We start from the raw sequence: 21832 nt of genomic DNA, 5'->3' as shown, positions 1-21832 counted from the left end.
CTGAAATAATAGCATATGGGTTTCTTGTCAAAGTATGCAACATTTGGTAGAGCCGTTATGGAAAAATTCATAAAACTCACTTCCATCAAGGTTATGGCAAAGTATGCTAGATGAAATTCTAAAAATGCATTCATACGCAACATCTTGTCAAACTTTTCTTGTCAACATCTTGAGAAACTTTGTTTTTTAACTAAAAGAAACCTGTGAAAGACACTGTCACACTCCTTGTAGAAGCTCTGTGGGTACCAGTTGTATGTGTTTAACTGGGTGTGTATAAAGACTCACTAAATGGGAAATAGGCCAGACTTATTTAAAAGACAGAGGAAGTTGCTAAAACACTGCAGGTGTCTGAAACTGCTCCCTTGTCTTGCTGAGGTGTATCGAGGGTCTGCATTCTCTAAAGGTTTTCTTTTAAAGACTGAGAAGAAAGCAGACTAGACTCAATGTCTCTGCAGCTGAGACACACAAAGACATACAATCCTGAGCACAGCAGCCAAGATCTTTAGACATCTATAAGCTCCTGGCTCATCTAGGAGAGCAGGCTTTCACCTCAGATAGATGAGACGAGAAGATTGAGCAAAACAATGTCTGTGTGAAGGGGGGTTTTGGAAATAGAACCATCCAGTTAAACCACCATTACCAATTTATTCACTTGGTGAGCAGGCTAAAGTGAGCTTTAGGTGTGTGATTTATCACATAGAAATGCAAGAAGGAAAAACACAATAAATGTTAAACTTTCAACTGAAACAAATGAGCTCTCTGGTTTCTAATGAATTATACTTTTTCTGTTACTTTGGTCGCCACTTTTTGGCAAAGCCAAAAAAAATAATTATTAAAGGGTTAGTTCACCCACAAATGAAAGTACAACATAATTTCTAGTAAGTTCTTCACACAGTGGCTATTGTAATGATACAAAAGACTTAGAATTGACCCTTTCCAAGACTTCCAAGTATTTTTATCTTAATTTAGCTGGGAAAATCTATGATTTTTTTTATTTTTATTTATTATTATTTTTTTTTTTTATTATTGTAGATTTATATCACTATACTTTTTGCATTGTATAATCCTAGCATTATTAATATATATATATATATATATATATATATATATATATATATATATATATATATATATATATATATATATATATATATATAAATAAAAAATAAATAAATAGTCAACACTGCCATGATGTTTCAAATACAGCTGCTGAGGGAGTAATTTTTGCAAACATCTCGTTCTAAAGATTGTAGTAATCCATTCCCTTTGCGGAAAGTTGTAGAAATGTAAGTGTTTTGTGCTTGTTTGTTTGTTTGTTTGTTTGTTTGTTTTGCTCTTTGAGCAAGTGTCAATGCAAAAATAATGTTTAATGTGGTCTTACCCTTCTAAAGTTTACTGTCTGCATTGCAAACCCAGAAATGTGATATAGTGCATGAGTTGTATGGACCAATTTTATACTTTTTATGATGCTTTTTTTGTTCAATTTGGATCCTGACAGCCCCAGTCCACATTCACTTTCATTTTATGGAAGAGAGTGGCCCGGACATTCTTTAAAACTTCAGCTTTTGCGTTCCACAAAAGAAAGAAAGTCATATGTGTTTTAACGGCATGAAGGTAAGTATACTGTGTAATAATAGATTATTTTGGAAGAACTATTCCTTTAAGCTAATTAATAACTAAACACTTTCTAGACTATTCAAATGATGCCACTACTGATCCCAGTACTGAGGATGTGCAGACTGTCATGAATCACTAAAGCTTTTTTGATGTTAAGCTTGTCATCTGGAAAATAATCAAAATACCCCGAGGGAACGTGGTTTAAGCCAACATGCTTGTGGAACAAGCCAGCAGTATGTCACTCTTTTATGGTTATCTTGTGTACACACTTTGGCTGATGTCTCCTGGATGTACTTCCATATGCTCCATATGCTGGGCTAATTTCCACCTCAACAAATAATCCTATGCAAGACACATGAGGTTAGGTCAGTGGTCGTAAATCTTGCGGCAACGACTGTGCTGTCACTGGGTCGGAATTGACAAGCTTCATGGAACGAAAATGGGTGGATGTCCTTGTGTTGCTTATGAAGCATACATCATGCCAAGTTAACTCTGAGCCCAATTTATGTGTGTGTGGATATGCATGTGTCTGCTTGACTGAGTCTATGAATGTGTGTAGGAGTTGGATTGCAGATAGCCTTATGGTTATCAAACTACAAATCTTCCATCCACTGAGTCGCATGTCTTTCTACTCAGCAGAAAGTACTATCCATTTCTTAAGGTAAAACCTTTTTAATGAGGTAAAGATTACTTAAAGAGTGCATCTTTAAGTCTTGATAAACATTAGATTATTTACAAAATTTCCTGTGGTACACATTAACACAGCTAACAGTGTATATTCAACCCAAGTCCTTTTTGTTTTATGAAGTGTTTACAAATCAGAGTGGCGTTAAACTGATCAATTGTTCACACAAAAGTGCCCCTCACAGCAGTGTGCCCAATTTAGAAGCTTTGCAATGTGATAAAATTAAAACACACAAAAATAAACACAAACGCATGGCCTGACAGTAATCAAGATTATTCTGACAAATAAACACACACAGAAGATGTATATGTAGCTAACCATGTGTGAAATGTGAATGATTCAGAAGCACAGGGTGAAAAGAACTAGCTGAATCCCAATCCTACCTTATTCCCTTGACAATATTCTTGCTGGAGTGAAGAGTGTGAGAAGAAACAGGCTTGTCTGAAGTAATTAATAGGTTAAAATAACTGATATAATTAATGTTTGAATTGATTAAAATGTCATATTATCTCAATTCAATTGTATTTATTTCTGTAGTGTTTTTCACAATACATCTTGTTCCACGAAGCTTTACAAAAAAGAAAAAAAAAAAACTTTGTGTGTTAAATCCCCAGTGAGCAAGCCAAAGGTGACAGTGGCAAAGGCAAACTCCCTAAGATGTTTAAGTAGTTGAGAAGTAAACTTGAGAGAACCATGACTCAGCTGGAGAAGCCCACCTCCTTCGCATGTTTAAACAAGTAATTAAATAAATAAATCAAATGCGTTTAATAATATGTGCCCTTATTCTGTCATGTACAGTAAAATTTTGGTATTCCATGTTTTTAAAGGTTACTCATCTCTTTTAATGCATCAAAAGCCTTTTCTTCCTGATCTAACATTATGTGAACATGGACACATTTTTGCAAAACAAAATTATGTGCTTCATTACACTTTTTGCTGCAGTTTCCCAGTGAAATCTCCAACAGGGGGCACCAAAAGCAAGTGAAATGGTGTTGTAATCAGACAAGGTGAATCTTTGATGGAGGTTTTAAAGAGTAAAACATCCCTCCCTAACCTAAGTCTTTAACCTAAACCTAACCGATAGTGTTATAAACACAAATGAGAGGTAAACAAAATAGACATCCTTTCCCTAAACCAACACCATAATCTAACCGATAGAATCAAATGCGACCTGAAAAGCACATTTTCTGAAGCAACCACGTCATTTTGTGTTGCTTTTATGACATTTTCATCTCACATGTCAGCCTGTGTGCTTGGCTGTGTTTGAACCATGATTTTCCAAATCCAAAGTCCACATTTCTATCAGGTGAGCTACCGCACAAGCTAATCACATTGGAATAAGTGTGTAAATAAGGGTGAGTATGTAATATAAGCGTTAAAATGTGTTGTTTTTCAAATGATCAGAGTTGGGTAGAGTAGCCAAAAACTGTACTCAAGTAAAAGTACAATTACTTTAAAAAATAATTACTCAAGTAGAAGTAAAAGTATTAACATAAATAATTACTTGAGTAAGAGTAAGAAAGTATCTGATTAAAAGAATACTCAAGTAATGAGTAATTTGTTATTTTCACAAATGACATGATGGACATTAACTCCCCTATATTCCATTACATAATACACATTTAAAATGTATTACAGAATTATTATTATTATTAATGGAATTTTGTCATCACTCACCATCATGTTGTTCCAAACCCATTTGACTTTCTTTCTTCCATGCAACACAATAAGGAGATATTAGACAGAATGTTTGCTCACTATTTACTTTCAGTGAATGTGTTTTTTCTTTTATATATATATATATATATATATATATATATATATATATATATATATATATATATATATATTGAAAGTGAATGGTGACCGAGACTGTCAGTCTGTAACATCCTGTCTAAGAATACAGGAGGTCACACGGGTTTGGAATAACATGAGGGTTGGGAAATGACTGCAGAATATTACATTAAGGCTGAGCTATCACTTTAAAGGTATAGTTCACCCAAAAATGAAAAGTCTCTCATCATTTACTCACCCTCATGCCATCCCATATATGTATGACTTTCTTTCTTCTGCAGAACACAAATTAAGATTTTTAGAAGAATATTTCAGCTCTGTAGTTCAGTACAATGCAAGTGAATAGGTGCCAAAATGTTGATGCTCCAAAAAGCACATAAAGGCAGCATTAAAGTAATCCATAAGACTCCAGTGGTTAAATACATATCTTTAGAAGTGATATGATAGGTGTGGGTGAGAAACAGATCAATATTTGTCATTTTTTGCTAGACATTCTTCTCCCTGCGAATCTCCAAAAACACAAGAAGTATATGAAAGTGATCTGTTTATCACATTGCCTCTGATGATATTGATTTAACCACTGGTGTCTTATGGATTACTTATATGCTGACTTATGTGATTTTTTTTAGCTTTAAAATGTTGTCACCCATTCACTTGCATTGTATGAACCAAAAGATAGCTTTTAAAGTCCTGTGTGGATTATTATTTCAGTGTAGTTGCAGTTTTCAGTGTCGAAAGAATTTAGATCATTAGTTCTGTACAGCAATACCGCCGCTCTCTAAACGCAGAGTACGTATCCAGCGTAGGGCACCATCCCCGGTCACGGAACACTCGCTGTGTCTGAAACCGCCCCCTATCCAATATATATAGTGCGCTATTTTGGGTGTCCGCCAAAAAAATACGTTTTTATAAAGTCATAATCAGCCATTGTAATTGTAATTTGTGTGAAAGTGAATAAAATGCACAGTTAGGGATGCCAACAGTCCTGTATTTGAGGGAACAAAATTGCGTTCTGTATGAAATCCATAATTTTTTTTAGTGATATATACTATTTTTAACAAACAAGTAATTTACTGTCTATAAACTGATGAACCCAGTTTTACACACCAGTTCATTGAACTTTAAAATGTTAAAATTATAAGCTTAATTATGGGAAAGAAAACGCTTAACAGAAAAATATTGTCTGTCTCTAATAATTGCAGCTTTGTTCTTTTAGCAAAAGAAGTGTGTATTAAAATTGAAGATTGACAGAAATGTATATGTAAACAAGATCTAGGTGGACCTCTTTAATTGTTGCTCAACGTCTCATGCCGGATCCCTGCAAAAAAAAAAAAAAAAAAAAAAAATTCCTATATTTAAAGATAGAATGTCCTGTATTTGGCTGGTTTAAAGTTGGCAACCCTACGCACACTTGTAACGCCTCTAATGTTAATTCCACCAGGAAACTGCAACAAAACATAGAACACTTGTTTTTGCGCTTGTTAAGGTCAGTTTGCAAAAATGTAGTTTTAGTAACGTTTACTCTATGAGACTAGGTTGAGCCCTTTTCTCAAAATGAAAACTTGGGTGAAAAAAACTATGCAGATTATAGTTACCTGCTATTCAGAAGTCTTTATAAATCACTAAGTTCAAGCTTACAACTGAAAATAGAGAAGAGTGAGAAAACTTGCAGGCTAAATGTCAAATGTTAAGAAAAGCCATTAAACTCAACTCAAGTTTCATTTAAGTCAGTTTAAGATGACTTACCCAGCCAACACAATGAAGAAGTCTAGTCGATTCCAGGTGTCTCCAAGGTAACACTTTTTCCCAAAGATGCCCAGTGCAACCATCTTGATTACCATCTCAATTGCAAAAAAAGCAAAGATGAAGTCATCAAAGTCCTGAGAAGAAGAAAGAAATATCCGAAGTGTTAGCAAAAACTCTGAACGCTACATTGCCCAATACAGAGTCTGCAAAAGTGTTCTTTTGATCCAACTTAAGGACACACAACTTCTTAACCCACACTTAATTTAAAATTACTTATAAATAAATAAATAAACCCTCCACAAGCATATGTGGATGAATATTAAATTTTTCACTTTGATATCACATCATTATCTGTGTGTGTGTGTGTGTGTGTGTGGGCAGGTTTGGGTGGTATATGAGGAAATTTTTAGGTTACAAACTGGAAATTACAAGGGTTTTATGCTATAAATGTGGTTTATGAGGACATTTCTAGTGTCCCCATAATTCAAATCGTTTTTTTTTTTTTTTTTTGTAAAAATGCAGAACGTTTTTTTGTGAGGATTAGGTTCAGGGGTAGGGTTAGGGGATAGAATCTATAGTTTGTACAGTATAAAAATCATTAAGTCTATGGAGAGTCCTCATAAAGATAGCCACATCAACATGTGTGTGTGTGTGTGTGTGTGTGTGTGTGTGTGTGAGTTTTGGGGCTATAAGCCTTGACTTTTCCTTAGAGTGAGCTTAATGAGTCTGTCCGAGTGGGCAAAAGAGAAGACTCAAGCTTTTACCCACAAATCCTCTTCTAGTCAAAATGTGCTTTGTCTTAAATAACCTGATTAAATATGCATCAGATATACGTATACAAATATACAGAGATGAATATGATAAATACAATGCATTAAGACAGAAAAGAGTCAATGACACCTGCATAATAACTTTGAATCACTGTTCTCTGCTTGTGTACTTTTCCTTAATGGAGACAAATTATTTTTCAGTGTCTTTAGTTTGTGCTAATGGCTATGAAGGATGAAGTCTGAAGGACAACTTTGCCAGACTCTGGAAGAAATTACACACAAAACAATCATTTGTAGTGATCTGAGAAAAATAACTGCCCAACAATAACTACAAAATCTAAATTGGCAATTTTCAAAAGAAACTCTTTTCTTTTTTGTCTTTGAAGCATTCTAACTGTAAATAATAAAGGTTATTGGAAATTGGCAACAATAGTGTTGCACCAGTAATGCATCCAGTATTTCAGTTAGGAATAAACAACTGGATAAAATAATCAGTTTAAAACACATTTCCTTTCAATATGTTATGATGCAATTCTAAAAAAAAAACAAAAAACAAAATAAAAAATACTTCAATTTACAGCATATTCAGTTTATTGTTGTTCAAAAATGGTTTATTGTTGAATGGTTGTTGTGGTAGACCATAGCACTAGCAATGTAAAGGTCATGGGTTTGATTCACTTACGACTAACAAAAAGAAAACACTGAATGCAGTGTATGTAACTTTGAATAAAAGTGTCTACCAAATTCATTAATGTAAATGATTAGAGCTAAATGCATGAAAGACATTTGTTAGACCTCTTTTAATATGTTTTCAAAGAGATTTTTAGACTTTACAAAACCATATGAAAGGCTCCTTTTTTCACTTCTTGAGTTAAGACCATAAGAGGGGTCCTTGAGATATCAGGAGACTCAGAGACTGTCATTCCCTCAAGGTCAGCTGTCACTGAAAAACACCTGAATATTCTCAGCCAGCAAGGACATTAGTCAAAGCTCTTAAGTGAGGGGTTCCCTCCAGCCAAAGCACTTGCACTCTGACAATTCATGGAATGTTAATTTAGAGCATTTACCTTTGGGGTGTATATCATTTGTAGCCTGGCTCTAATGTATTAATGTATTGTGTTATTTCATATAGTAGACATTTGGGCTATAGTGGAATAAAGCTCTTGCCAACTGAAAGTTAATGGTAACAGACAACATATCCATAAACTTTATTGTCAGGATGAGGACAAAGGGAGAATCTACATCATATCATTTTATATTAATTGTTTGTGGGTTGGGGGATGGAGGGGCTGCTATTCAGGCAGAGACAGATCTCAGAAGACCATGCTTTAATGTTAAATATTTATCTGGTTTAATGTGAACATATGGTGAACACAGACTCAAAATAATAATCATTTAACTATAAAAAAACATTAAAATATTCATACTAAAATCCTTGCTTTGCAAAAAGGTCCAGAACTTTACCTTAGGCTCAACAGTAAGGTATCGTTTTATGGATTTAGAGTTTACAGCGTTACGTTGTCATTGCAAATTGTAAATTGTATATAACTTTAAACAGATAAGGTTAGCAAGAAATTTTATCACACTAAAATCATGTTAACACACATATTGTTTATGTATAGTGGCTATGCTTTTGAAACAGTCTTTTAATGTTTACGCATTGGCCCCATTCACATTCACTTTCATTGTAAATGCCTCACTGTAACCCTTTTTTAAAGAAAAGGAAGGACAAGGCTGAAGTAATTTTTGTGATAATCAACATTAAGCAACAAATGCTGTCGATTGAGCTTTGCTTGTATTGAACCCAGAAAATTCCTTTAATGCATGAGGTATAATTAACTAACAAATAAACAATGAGTGTTCATGTTAGTTCATAGTGCATTAATTAATGTAGAAATTAATATTAACCAAGATTAATAAATGCTGCAAAAGTATAGTTCATTTGTTAGTTCATTTTAACTATTGTGTTAACTAATGTTAATGAATACAACCTTAGGCAAGAAACATACTTTAAGCAAGTTCGCATACACAGATGCGTGCGTTTGACCAATGCCTTACCAACACACATCCCAGTTGATTGTGCATTCTTGTGTTACTAATCAAGAGGGCGATAGAGTTACCTACGAAACACTGTGCCGATAAGTTACTATAAATATATTGACCTCACTTACTTGCTCTGCAACATTCTATTCAAACTACTGCTCCGCCATTACAGTAGTTGAAAAGATTTAAAAAAAGAAAAACTCACTGTAAAACAGATAGTTCACACTAATGTTTGCTATAGTGCCCTTTATGGCAACGTTGAGAATGCAGTACGTACTTGCATTGTGTTATGCAGACTGACACCGTCTTTCGGAAGAGACGTTAAACCGAGGTCCTGACTCTCTGTGGTCATTAAAAATTCCAGGGCACTTCTCGTAAAGAGTAGGGGTATAACCCCGGTGTCCTGGCCAAATTCACTCTCATCTCCTCTCCACCAATAGCTAGTGTGTGGTGGGAGTTCTGGCGCACTATAGCTGCCGTCTCATCATCCAGGTGGATGCTGCACACTGGTGGTTGTTGAGGAGATTCCCCCTATGCTATGTAAAGCGCTTTGAGTGCCTAGAAAAGCGCTATCTAAATGTAAGGAATTATTATGGAATGCAACTACGCACTAAATTGAGCTTGTGTAACTTGAAGCACCTGCATTCATGTTCTTGCGTAGAGTATGTCTTGGCCTTTATTATAAAGTGTTACCATTTTATTTAGTGAAAATGCAGCACTGGCCTGATAGGTCAAGTGACAGTTCCATCAACTGGCCCTAAACTCTCCCACATTGGTCCTGGGCCATAAGGCCATCCTTACTGTAGCCCTTCAATACTGACTAATCTTGACCTCAATACTTCAAAAGAGAAGGATGCATCTCATATAGTACCATACTGAATAATTATGAAAAAACAGTAACTGTCAAATTACTCTTCTTTTATATATATGGTTCCTCAGCAGTCCAGGTAGAGCTCTTGGCTTGCACAGCTGTATGAGCGTGTGTGTATAAATCTCTGCGGGCCCCTTCTATGGTTAAACAGCTCCCTTCAAAGATAAATGGCGCAGATCAGGGGAACCCCTTGACACAACAGTTTCAGCCAGCCAGCATAGTTCAGGGCTTAAAAATTCTCCACAGCTCGCCTTTTTTCTCTCTCTCTCTAACATACACACACCCACCCTACACACTATATGAAAATCTTCCCCTTTATACATCCCTGTCTCTCATCTCCTTTGTTTCAGAGAGCCTCTTCTCATATCCCCCCACCCCTCCTTTTTTTCACCAATTTCTATTTAATACATGTCATCCTTCTCTTTGATATTTCTGGAGAAGCGTTCAAAAATAGCTTGCAGTCGGTCTCATGTGTGCGTATGGAAGAAAGGGTGTTTGCGCGCATGCGGTGATCTTTTGGCACTGAATAAATCTTCTCATGGTGTCCTCTTTGTTGTACAAATAGCTGAGTGCTTTATTGTCTGAGCTGTGAGTAGGTTATTCCAGTGCAGCTCATGCCCTTTCCTATGAAAAACAATACTTTAAATACAGAAGAAAAAAAAACTTTTCCACACAAACCATCCATCCACCCCAACAAACACACACACACACACACACACACACACACACACACACACACACACATACAAAGAGAGGAGAAAGCTGACACACAAATTCACTAAGGGTAAACAAAAATATCTACTGTGTTCCTTCTATGTTCATACTAATTCATCTTATTCATGTGAGCAGAGAGCTGTTGCTATGTTGATGACATCATTGAATCTAAAAGGAAAGTAAAGAGATGTGTACAATGCAGCAGATAAACACCAGCCATCACACTATCAGAATCAACAAAATCATGCAGATATTAGTTTGCCCTGCATTGGCATCTTTTAATATAGAGGAAACGGGGGCTAGTTGTCACACTTTTTACAACCCTAAATATTTCTATTTTTTTTTTTTTTTTTAAGTAGGCCAATAGTATGTTTACATACAGTACATAATTTTGTGTATAGGCACATACCTTATAGTTTTGTCTATGAAAAAAAAAACCTATTGAGCATTTCTACTGTTTTATATATATATATATATATTTATTGAACACTTATTGACCTTTTCAGTGAATAGCGGGGGTGTAAAAACGAATTTTACAGAAAATAACTCTACATTTTTACAGTAGTTTTCCGTTTTTTAATTTGTATTCAAAACTCTGTAAAATTACAGACATTATCTGTAAATTAACAACCCAACTGGCATTTGAAGTTTTATGACAATAATGACAAATTATATGTATTTCTCATATTTTATAGAAAAATTACTTATTATTTATACCGTATTTTTTCTGCTTTCTAAAATTACAGACAAATTTATGTAAAATGACAATGTTTTTTTGTAATTAAATATGTAGCTAATTATATAAAGGTTTATGTCCATAATAACAATTTAATGTTTTTCTTTGTAATTTTAAGGTATTTCTTTTACATTAAAACTCTGTAATTCTGGATACAAATTTAGCAAACTTTTTTCATTACATCAAACATAATCCATTGCCTTTTTGAAAGAGTACAAAGCTGCACTGCTCTTGAGGTTGAAACTTTCAGTCATATTACACCTCTGGCCACACCAAACCAGTGATGTCACAGTGAGTAAAAGCACATACATGCCAATGAATCTGACAAAAGTAAAATGAGTAAAGGCAAAGTCAGGAAAACAATGCATTGCAATAGTCCAGGCAGGAAGGAGTAGAAGCAAGATTGATATGCTTTAAGTCCTTTAGAGCAGCAACATGCTTGAAAGTTTTAACCCCAAGAGAGCAGCATAAACTTTTTCCCATCTGTGATTTAGTGTGTACTTTCTATTGAATGTGTTCACAATAGCCACAATGTCCAAAATGTCCTCACTAACCTGTAGAAAACCAACTAGTGAGACATTTTAGGTGGTCCTCACTAGTAAAAAAAAGGCTCATAAATCGGCCAAATCATGTTTAGCTTTAAGTCTACTAGGATGCACATGTTTCTGTGAGGGTTAGGGGATATAAAATATCTTTAGCCTTCTATGAAATCAATGGAAGTCTATGAGATGTCCTCACTATTACAGTGAAACAAGTGTGTATGTGCACACGTGCATGTGTGTGTGTACACTGTAAAAAGTGATTCATGTGTCAAGTAAATCTGATTAAAACAAATTAACATGAAATTTATAAATATTATTTTGGGGAAATTTGTGCAATTTTGTGGTTTAATTCATGGACACCAATTCAACTAATAAAATTAAGAAAGCATACTATCTAATTATTTTGGGAAAATTTGTGCAATTTTGTGGTTTAATATATGGACACCAATTCATTTGAAAGTGAACAACTGATTTTATGACATTTTGGCAGACTGGATGACATGTGTACACGCTAAAAGGTAAGCCTTAATAATTTGTAATTTCCTTTTATTTCTTAATTGTCTTGTTAAATGTTGACCTGGTGTGTACAATCCAGTTCTTGAGCAAAACTAACATCGCATATTTTGGATGGCTCCCTTATTTTATATTCCCAGTTTATGCCGAAGCCTGTCCTGATGAGCTAGTTGAATCAGGTGTGTAAAATAAGAGAGACATCAAAATGTGCAGTGTTCTGTGGAGAAAATGTGGACGATGGTCTGATAAAAAAAAGGCGATGATCGTTTATAATACCTCCTTTCTTCACCCATTCGTGCGGAGACGGCACATAAACGGAGGATGGTTATGCCATGTTAATTGTAACCCGAAAAAAAAAAAAAAAAAAAAAAAAAAAAAAAACTATTCAAGATGTGCTTCAGAAACTGTTTAAAAACCAACGTGATCAGACTAAACAAATTGTCACTGTTTGCTTTATCTCAGTTTTTGTACATTGAGAACTTTGTTCAAATTACGCTAGGGTGACCAGACGTCCCGATAAAACCGGGCCAGTCCAGATTTTACGGGCAGCATCCGTCCCGATGGAGTTACAGAATTTCATTTGCTGTGTTTTTTTTATTATGAGCAACTTGCAACAAATAATGAGAGAAACATTAATTCCTGCAGTCTCATAATCAGTGGTGCTGATCTTTCCCCCTCAATGCTGCTGTCTGTCAGTCCAGTATTTTTCCCAAACTTTTTAAAAGATTAGAGTCTTATTTTCTATAATATGCCCTGAGGGAAAAAACAGGTAAAGGTAGTCTGTAAACCTTAAACCAGTATTTTTCAAACATGTACTTGGGGACACACAACTCTGCACATTTGTACCCCTTATTTAACACACCTGATTGAAATCATCAGCTCATTATTAAAGGCTCCATGACCTGATCTGGGTGTGTCAGATAAGCTGTGGGTCTCCAGGAGCAGGATTGAAAACCCCTGGTCTATAGTGGTTGTTTAAGACTATAAAATGAAAAGGCTGCTGATTAAGCTTTATGGAAGAGAAAAACTGCCTAAATTAAAAATGAATAAATACATTTCCAAATAAATGTAAATAAATTACAAAATGTGTACATATAAATAAATGTATTTTCAGGACCCAGGCAGAAGCATTGACCAGACCAGACAGGTTATAATCTGTTGCTTGGTAAATTACTTTGGAGAGGAGAATGATCTCTTCCAAAAGTAAGATGTAAGTACCTGAAACTATTATGAAAATGTATGATGTTTTCCACACATACACACAAAATGCATTAGTACTTTTGTCTATTTAAAAAAATAAAATAAATACTCAGCTTCATGTCTTTCTAAACCAGGACGAGTTTCTCTCTGTGAAACACAAAAGGATGTGATAGGTACAATACACTTGTAATAGTTTTGACTAGTGTTCATTGTTACAGCCTGGTAACTTTTAACAAAACTTTATCTGATGAGTTTTGTGCACCCCCTCATAAGAGTTGCATTGCAGACAGCCAGTCAGAAGGGATTTTATGAATGTAGTCGAAGAGTCACAATGTTTACACTTTTCAGAGAAATCAGACAACATATGGTTTACTAATAGTTGTCACAGAATATTAAAATGAGATACAAGTATTTTAACAGAAAAAAATACATGCTACACTTTTTAAAATGCTGACATGCTAGAAATACTTGCAACATGAGAAGTATCAAATGCTTGTGTGTTTGTGTTCTATAGTGCTCTAATACAGATGTTCAGCAAGATCTCATGCAGCACTTAATGAAAATTACTGTCAGCACAAGGGGTGAGCAGGAGGACTTCAGCATCATTTTGGAGGGTGTCCAAGTCATGACTGGTTTGGAAAATATGGCTAAAGCCTGTGAGATTCTTCTGGGACTCACATATGCCCTAAACCTCAGCTATCCCAAACAACCAAGGTATACATGTGAGGCCTTTCAGAAGATCTTATTAGAACTGGATGTATGCAAGTTATCCACCAAACTGCAAGCACTTAAAAACAAACTTATTTTATAGAGTTTTGGAAGCAAAGCCTTTTCTTTGTTTTTCTGGACCAGCTTTTGGTCCAGAATGCACTGAATAGAGGGATTTGTCCTTAAAGTTCAACATTAATACAAGCTTATAGCAAGCATAACTGTCATTGGTTTTGCAAGACAAGTTGTTTACCAAGTTTTATTCCAGAATAGTTTTTTATTTATTTATTTTTTTTTTTCACAAAAAACAACTCTGTTTAGAGACATGTTCTTGGAGAATTTTATTTTAATAGCAAGTGTGGGTATAGTCCAGTCCAGTTAGCCAAGTGTCATGTATGGCATTTTCAACACACTCTCACGGCAAAATTGTCAGGATTCATGGAACTTTTCTAAATTTGGCTAATTCGTATGATATTGTGCGACTGCACTCATTTGAATTCCTACGACTTTCACTACAGCCAATGACGTCGCTGGACATCATTTCCATCTAATACACTTGCTTCTGTCACACAACAGCTTCCTATCATGTTTACACTCTCTACTGATTGGTTAAGTTTAGATAAGGGGTTTGTGTAAGGGCATAATATTAATAAGTATGTCCTTAACGCCTCATGTGTGGAACTAGCGCTTACTTCCGCATTAGACATCCGGGAATTTGCACGTGATGAAGTCGTACGAGTTTATGCAAACAACATCGTTCGAGACCATAGGAAATAGCCAACTCGTAAATTATGTATGAATATTCATGAGATCGGGTTGACATTTTTGTTTTTGGGAAAACATTTAAAGCTTTGAGATTTTACCTTGTCTTTAATGTCTAGCAACTTTATATCATGGATGTATTCTTTTTGAAAAATTATTTTAGGATATGTTTTATAGCCTAAAGGAATAGTTCCCCCAGAAATGAAAATTATCTCATAATTTACTCACACGTGTGCCTTCCCAGATGTGTATGACTTTCTTTCTTCTGCAGAACACATACAAATCACAGATCTCACCTCTGTAGGTCCATACAATGCAAGTAAATCATGCAAGGCTCAAAGCACAAAAACATCATAAAGGTAATCCATAAGACTCTGGTGGTTTAATCCATTAAAACATTTGAAAATTACACTAGTATTTTAATACCTTTTAAATATGATAAATTCATAAAAATACTTCTGAAGCTATCTAATCGGTTTTGGGTAAGAACAGACTAAAATAAAACTCCTTGCTCATGATCGCCAAGGAGACTGCTGATGTAATAATTTATATAAAGAGTTATATTTTGGTATTTTCTCACCCCAGACTCATTGGATTACTTAAGACATGAATTAAACTACTAGAGTTATATGGATTCATTTTAGGCTATCTTTGTGCTTTTAAAATCCTCAAAATTTTAGTCTATCTAAAATTTAATCTATTAAAATTTAGCCTATCACTTGGATTGTAAGGACCTACAGAGCTAAGATTTTCTTAAAATCTTTTTTTGTGTTCTAAGTCAGTCATACACATCTGATTTCATAAGGGTAAGTCAATGGTGAGAGATTTTTCATTTTTTGGCCGATTATTCCGTTTAGAGGAGGCTTGTCATAATAAACTTTGACTACAGCACAAATTTGACAGTAAGTTGACCTTTGTAAACTTTACCTTATTTTATTTTTTTTTATGAAATGGTGCATGTATTTGTGTATTTTAATTAAATTATGTATTTCTTTTCCTTTTTTCTATCAAACAGTTTTAGAGTAATGTACACTGCTTACTGTTTGATAGAATAAATTCAGCACTTAACTGTAAAGTTGTGTGTGTGTTTGGGTTTTATATCTTGTTGGGTGTTTGTACAAGTTATTGATCTGCCTATATATATATAAATTCATATATAAATACTTTGAGTGGGAATAATATTTAAAATATAAATGGATTAAGCGTAAAAAAAAATAAAAATAAAAAAATGCATAATGTACAAATTGTTTAAAGTGTTTTAAGGTGGTAAAATGGCACTTTTATAATTTGTAAGCTTATAAAAATGACTAAATTAGAAGAATAAGAAGAATATCATTAGAAGAATAAAGCATGTTAGATTTAATGTGATTTCATAAAAAAAAAAAAAAAAAAAAAAAAAAAAACAAGGCTTAATTACTAACTAATTTGGATGATTTCACATAATTTAAGGAAATTTTATTTAAAAAAAAAAAATTTAAATATTAACTAATTTGGGTGACTTCACATGATTTCATTAAGGAGATTTCATTTTAAAAAACTAGGACTGAAAAGTTCTTAAATATTACGTGTAATATTGTTCCCATGCTTTTTTTTAGTTATCACATAATACTTTTTACAATGTAAGCATATATGTATTAATAACTTTACCATATATTATTACATTTTTATTCATACACTTCAAAGAAAACACAATTTGAGAAATAAATTAAATACAACAACCTACAAATAAATGTAATTACATTTATTTTCTTTTAAAACAAGTCGTCTTTCCCTATAGTTGATTTGTTAGCATGCTGAAACAATTGCTATTGGCTGTCTCGTCGTGTTGCTTTGAGAATGATTGGTTAATCTGACTGTCATTCAGGAAACTAGCCAATGAGAACTGTTCGCACCTCTCACCGGTCTTGTTTGAAAATACATCTGTTTGAGTGGGTGTGTGCTGCTGCTGCCATCTGCAGTGCTACTCACCACGGTCAACTAGTAATGGCTGTTACCTGGATTATTTTACATCTTCCTGCTAAATTCTTATTTTGAGCGAATTTGAGTTGTTGGATGTCAACCGAGAACAAAAAAATGGAATATGGTCACAGAGGAAGACGTAGATGGGAGCTGTTTGTTCACGTAAATTAAGTGAGCTTATATCTTGCAAAAATATGGCGATATCAAGAAAACATTTTCCCTGTTATTTTCTGTAACAACCTAACGTAACGTTATGTTTTGTTTTCATATCCTTAATTTATTAAAAAAAAAATATGTATATCAAAGGTGTGGTGTGCAGTTACTGATCTCTCAACAGAATGGAAGTTATCAATTAATGTCCAATATTCCAAGGTAAAAGCTCTGAGATATAATTGACAATATTCTTCACTGTGTCCAACTGTAATTCACACAGCAAATGACCACAGCAGTGCATCACCTGTGAGATCATGACAAGGCTGAAGAACCAGGAGTGACAAGATATCACTGGATAGTGGGGTACAGAATTAAACACAGGGACAGGTAAGCAAACAGAGGCAAGACATACATAGATTGGATTTGTTCTTACTAATTTGTTTCATGAAACCAAGTTCCAATTCAATTCATTTTCATTTGTATAGCACCATCTCATACAAAAGTAGTTCAAAGTGCTTTACACAAAAACAAAGTAAAACAGCAAACAATTTAATTATAAACAGAAACATTCATGCATACATACACATAAACACACATACAGTGCATTCAGAAAGTATTCAGACCCCTTCATTTTTTCCACATTTTGTTATATTGCAGCCTTATGCTAAACATTTTTACATTATTATTTTTTTCACATCAGTCTACACTTCATACCCAATAATGACTAACAAAAAACAGATTTGTAGTAACTTTTAAAAAGAAAAAACTGAAATATCACACTGAGATAAGTATTCAGGCCCTTTGCTATAACTCTTGAAATTTAGCTCAGGTGCATCCCATTTCTATGGATCATCTTTGAGATGTTTCTACACTTTGATTTGAGTCCACCTGTGGCAAATTTAATTAATTGGACATCATTTGAAAAGGCACACACCTGTCTATATAAGGCCTAACAGCTGAAAATGCATATCAGTGCAAAAACCAAGCCATGAGGTCAAAGGAACTGCCTGCAGAGCTCAGAGACAGGATTGTGTCATGGCACAGATCTGGGGAAGGCTACAAAAATTCTGCTGCTTTGAAGGTTCCCAAGAGCACAGTGGCCTCCATAATTCTTTTTTTTATTTTATTTTTTATTTTATTTTATTTTTCTCCTCAATTTGGAATGCCCAGTTCCCAATGCGCTCTAAGTCCTCGTGGTGACATAGTGACTCACCTCAATCCGGGTGGCGGAGGATGAATCTCAGTTGCCTACACGTCTGAGACCGTCAATCCACACATCTTATCATGTGGCTTGTGGAGAAATCACGTGGAGACATAGCATGTGTGGAGGCTTCACGCTGTTCTCCGCGGCATCCACACACAACTCACCACGCGCCCCACCGAGAGCGAGAACCACATTATAGCGACCACGAGGAGGTTACCCCATGTGACTCTACCCTCCCTAGCAACCGGGCCAATTTGGTTGCTTAGGAGCTCACTCAGCACGCCCTGGATTCGAACTCGCGACTCCTGTGGTGGTAGTCAGGGTCTATACTCGCTGAGCTACCTAGGCCCCTGCCTCTATAATTCTTAAATGGAAGACGTTTGGAACAACCAGGACTCTTCCTAGAACTGTCTGCCTGGCCAAACTGAGCAGTCAGGGAGAAGCGGTAAGAGAGGTGACCAAGAACCTGATGGTTACTCTGGTTGAGCTCCAGAGATCATGTGTGGAGATGGGAGAAACTCGCAGAAGAACAACCATCGCTGCAACACTCTACCAATCTGGGCTTTATAGCAGAGTGGCTAGACGAAAGCCTCTCCTCACACATGAAAGCCCGCTTGGAATTTGCAAAAAACAGAAACAAGATTCTCTGGTCTGATAAAATGAAGATTGAACTGTTTGGCCTCAATTCCAGAAGTATTCTACACAATTCCAATAATCCCAACGGTGAAACATGGTGGTGGTAGCATTATGCTGTGGGGGTGTTTTTCAGCGGCAGGGACTGGGGGACTGGTCAGGATAGAAGGAAAGCTGAACACAGCATAATACAGAGATATCCTTAATGAAAACCTGGCCCAGAGTGCTCAGGACCTCAGACTGGGCTGAAGGTTCACCTTCCAACAGGACAATGACCCTAAGCACAAAGCCAAGACAACGCAGGAGTGGCTTAGGGACAACTCTGTGAATGTCCTTGAGTGGTCCAGTCAGAGTCCGGACTTGAACCCAATCAAACATCTCTGGAGAGACCTAAAAATGGCTGTCCAGAACTTGAGAGGATCTGCAGTGAAGAATGGCAGAAAATCCCCAAATCCAGGTGTGCAAAGCTTTTCACATCATACCCAAATAAGTCTTGAGGCCTCAATCACTGCCAAAGGTACTAAGTACTGAGTTAAGGGTCTGAATACTTACGTCAATGTGATATTTCAGTTTTTTTTATCCCCTTTTCTCCCCAATTTGGAATTCCCAATTCCCACTACTTAGTAGGTCCTCGTGGTGGCGTGGTTACTCACCTCAATCTCAGTTTGAGTCTCAGTTGCCTCCGCTTCTGAGACAGTCAATCCGAGCATCTTATCATGTGGCTCCTTGTGCATGACACCGCAGAGACTCCCAGCATGTGGAGGCTCATGCTACTCTCTGTGATCCACACACAACTTTCCACGCACCCCATTGAGAGCGAGAACCTCTAATCGCGACCACGAGGAGGTTACCCCGTGTGACTCTACCCTCCCTAGCAACCAGGCCAATTTGGTTGCTTAGGAGACCTGGCTGGAGTCACTCAGCACACCCTGGATTCGAATTCAAGACTCTAGGGGGTGGTAGTCAGCGTCAATACTCGCTGAGGTACCCAGGCCCCTTTTTTTTCTTTTTAATACATTTGCAAAGTTACAAATCTGGTTTTTGCTTTGTCATTATGGGGTATGGAGGCTGGTCATTCCCACAGAATTATCAAGGAAGTAGCTCTGCAATCCGATGGCCACTGTAATATGCATTCTGGGTAAAAACCTTTAACTTGGACTCTTTTTAATTTCAAAATATGCACATTTGATAGCTGAATTAAAATAGACTTGATAAAACATTTGACATATCGTGGCACCAATGGATGATAAAACTATCAGACAGGTAGCCATCTGAGTAAATTATGATCTGGACAAGTAATTGCCATGTCCATCAATGCAAATTAGCAGGTTATAAAAAAAAAAAAATTGTTTGTTTTACACATTTTTCCTTTAACTACACAGAAATATATGCTATGGCTTGTACTTGTCTTGGAGAGATGTTATATTTGGCCCAAATCTGTTATGTACACTACCGGTCAAAAGTTTTGAAACCCTTACTCATTCTTATATATATATATATATATATAATTCCCATAGTTCCATTTATGTTATTCCATAGTTTTGATGACTTTGCTATTATTCTAAAATGTGAAAAAAAAAATAATAATAATAAAAAAAAATTCTATATATTCTGTATATATGTAGTGTGTGTGTGTATATATATATATATATATATATATATACTACATATATACAGAATATATAGATTTTTTTTTTTTTTTTTCACATTTTAGAATAATAGTAATGTCATCAAAACTATGGAATAACATAAATGGAACTATGGGAATTATGTTGTGACTAAACAAAATCCAAAATAAATCAAAATTGTGTTATATTTTAGCATCTTCAAAGTAGTCACCATTCGCCTAGAATTTGCAGACATGTATTCTTGACATTTTCTCAACCAACTTCTTGAGGTATCACCCTGGGATGCTTTTTAAACAGTATTGAAGGAGTTCCCATCTATGTTGGGCACTTATTGGCTGCTTTTCTTTATTATTTGGTCCAAGTCATCAATTTAAAAAAATAAAAAACAAATTGTTTTTTATTATTTTAGTTTTATAATGAAATAAATTAATATGGTGGCACAATTATATTTTTGTCTACAAAACATATTTAAATAATTTAAACATACACCTTCAGATCAAAATATTATTTTTTTGGGTTTCCCCCTTTTTCTCCCAATTTGGAATGCCCAATTCCCAATGCACTCTAAGTCCTCGTGGTCGCATAGTGATTTGCCTCAGTCCAGGTGGCGGAGGATGAATCCCAGTTGCTTCCATGTCTGAGACAGTCAACCTGCGCATCTTATCACGTGACTTGCTGAGTGCGTTGCCACGGAGACATAGTGCATGTGGAGGCTTCATGCCATCCACTGTGGCAACCATGCTCAATTCACCATGCACCCCACCGAGAACAAACCACATTATAGCAACCACGAGGAGATTACCCCATGTGACTCTACCCTCCCTAGCAACCGGGCCAATTTGGTTGCTTAGGAGACCTGGCTGGAGTCACTCAGCACGCCCTGGGATTCGAACTAGCAAACTCCAGGTGTGGTAGCCAGTGTATTTTACCACTGAGCTACCCAGGCCCCAGATCAAAAGATTTATAAGATCATGAGAAACATTTCAGTCAAGCGTTTCAAAACTTTTGACCAGTGGTGTATGTGTAGCTGCCTGTTTCTTTGAGCAGTTTTTACATTCCCATTTCCAACACTGATAACTGCTAATGATAAGAAACTTGCTTACATTTTTTTAGATCAAGCACTGGAACAATGTTTACGGGGGAGAACAGACACCCAACAGAGAGACAAGTCCATCACTAGTAAGTATCAAATGCAGTACTATATAAGATAAGATATTAGTCATCATCATCATTAATCCTTTATTAATTTGCAGGAGAACATTAAGGGAAAGACCCTCATGACCCTGAGACATGTTATAACAGGGTAAACGCAGCTGCAGTTAATACATTTATTAGATGGTTGGTTTGATTTTGGTATACCAATTGGCAATATTTTTTTTAGTTACAACTGTGTTTACCTCGCTATGATACATATGTGAAAAGTATCCATTGTTGTGAATCCACGTCTTCCTTCTTTTGGTGGTTCACATTTTTCTGAAGGAGGTGCAAAGACATGCATTAGGTGCATGGTTAAATTGGTAAACATTTAATAACTATCACTCTCAAAGCTGACTC

The 21832-nt window shown here is 35.5% G+C and overlaps 1 protein-coding gene across 1 annotated transcript in view; it reads right to left on the bottom strand.

Moving 5' to 3' along the window:
* The window catches only part of LOC127423073 (voltage-dependent T-type calcium channel subunit alpha-1G-like), a 258610-nt gene that overhangs the window by 216931 nt on the left and 19847 nt on the right, over positions 1 to 21832 (bottom strand). Inside the window, exon 2 of the mRNA XM_051667102.1 lies at positions 5843 to 5976. Within this exon, the coding sequence (XP_051523062.1) occupies positions 5843 to 5976 (134 nt within the window). The remainder of the gene's footprint in view (positions 1 to 5842; positions 5977 to 21832) is intronic.

Source organism: Myxocyprinus asiaticus, chromosome 32 (assembly GCF_019703515.2).
Source record: "Myxocyprinus asiaticus isolate MX2 ecotype Aquarium Trade chromosome 32, UBuf_Myxa_2, whole genome shotgun sequence".
NCBI lineage: Eukaryota > Metazoa > Chordata > Actinopteri > Cypriniformes > Catostomidae > Myxocyprinus > Myxocyprinus asiaticus.
Note: the sequence above shows the minus strand (reverse complement) of the source record. Positions and strands in the feature narration are given on the sequence as shown.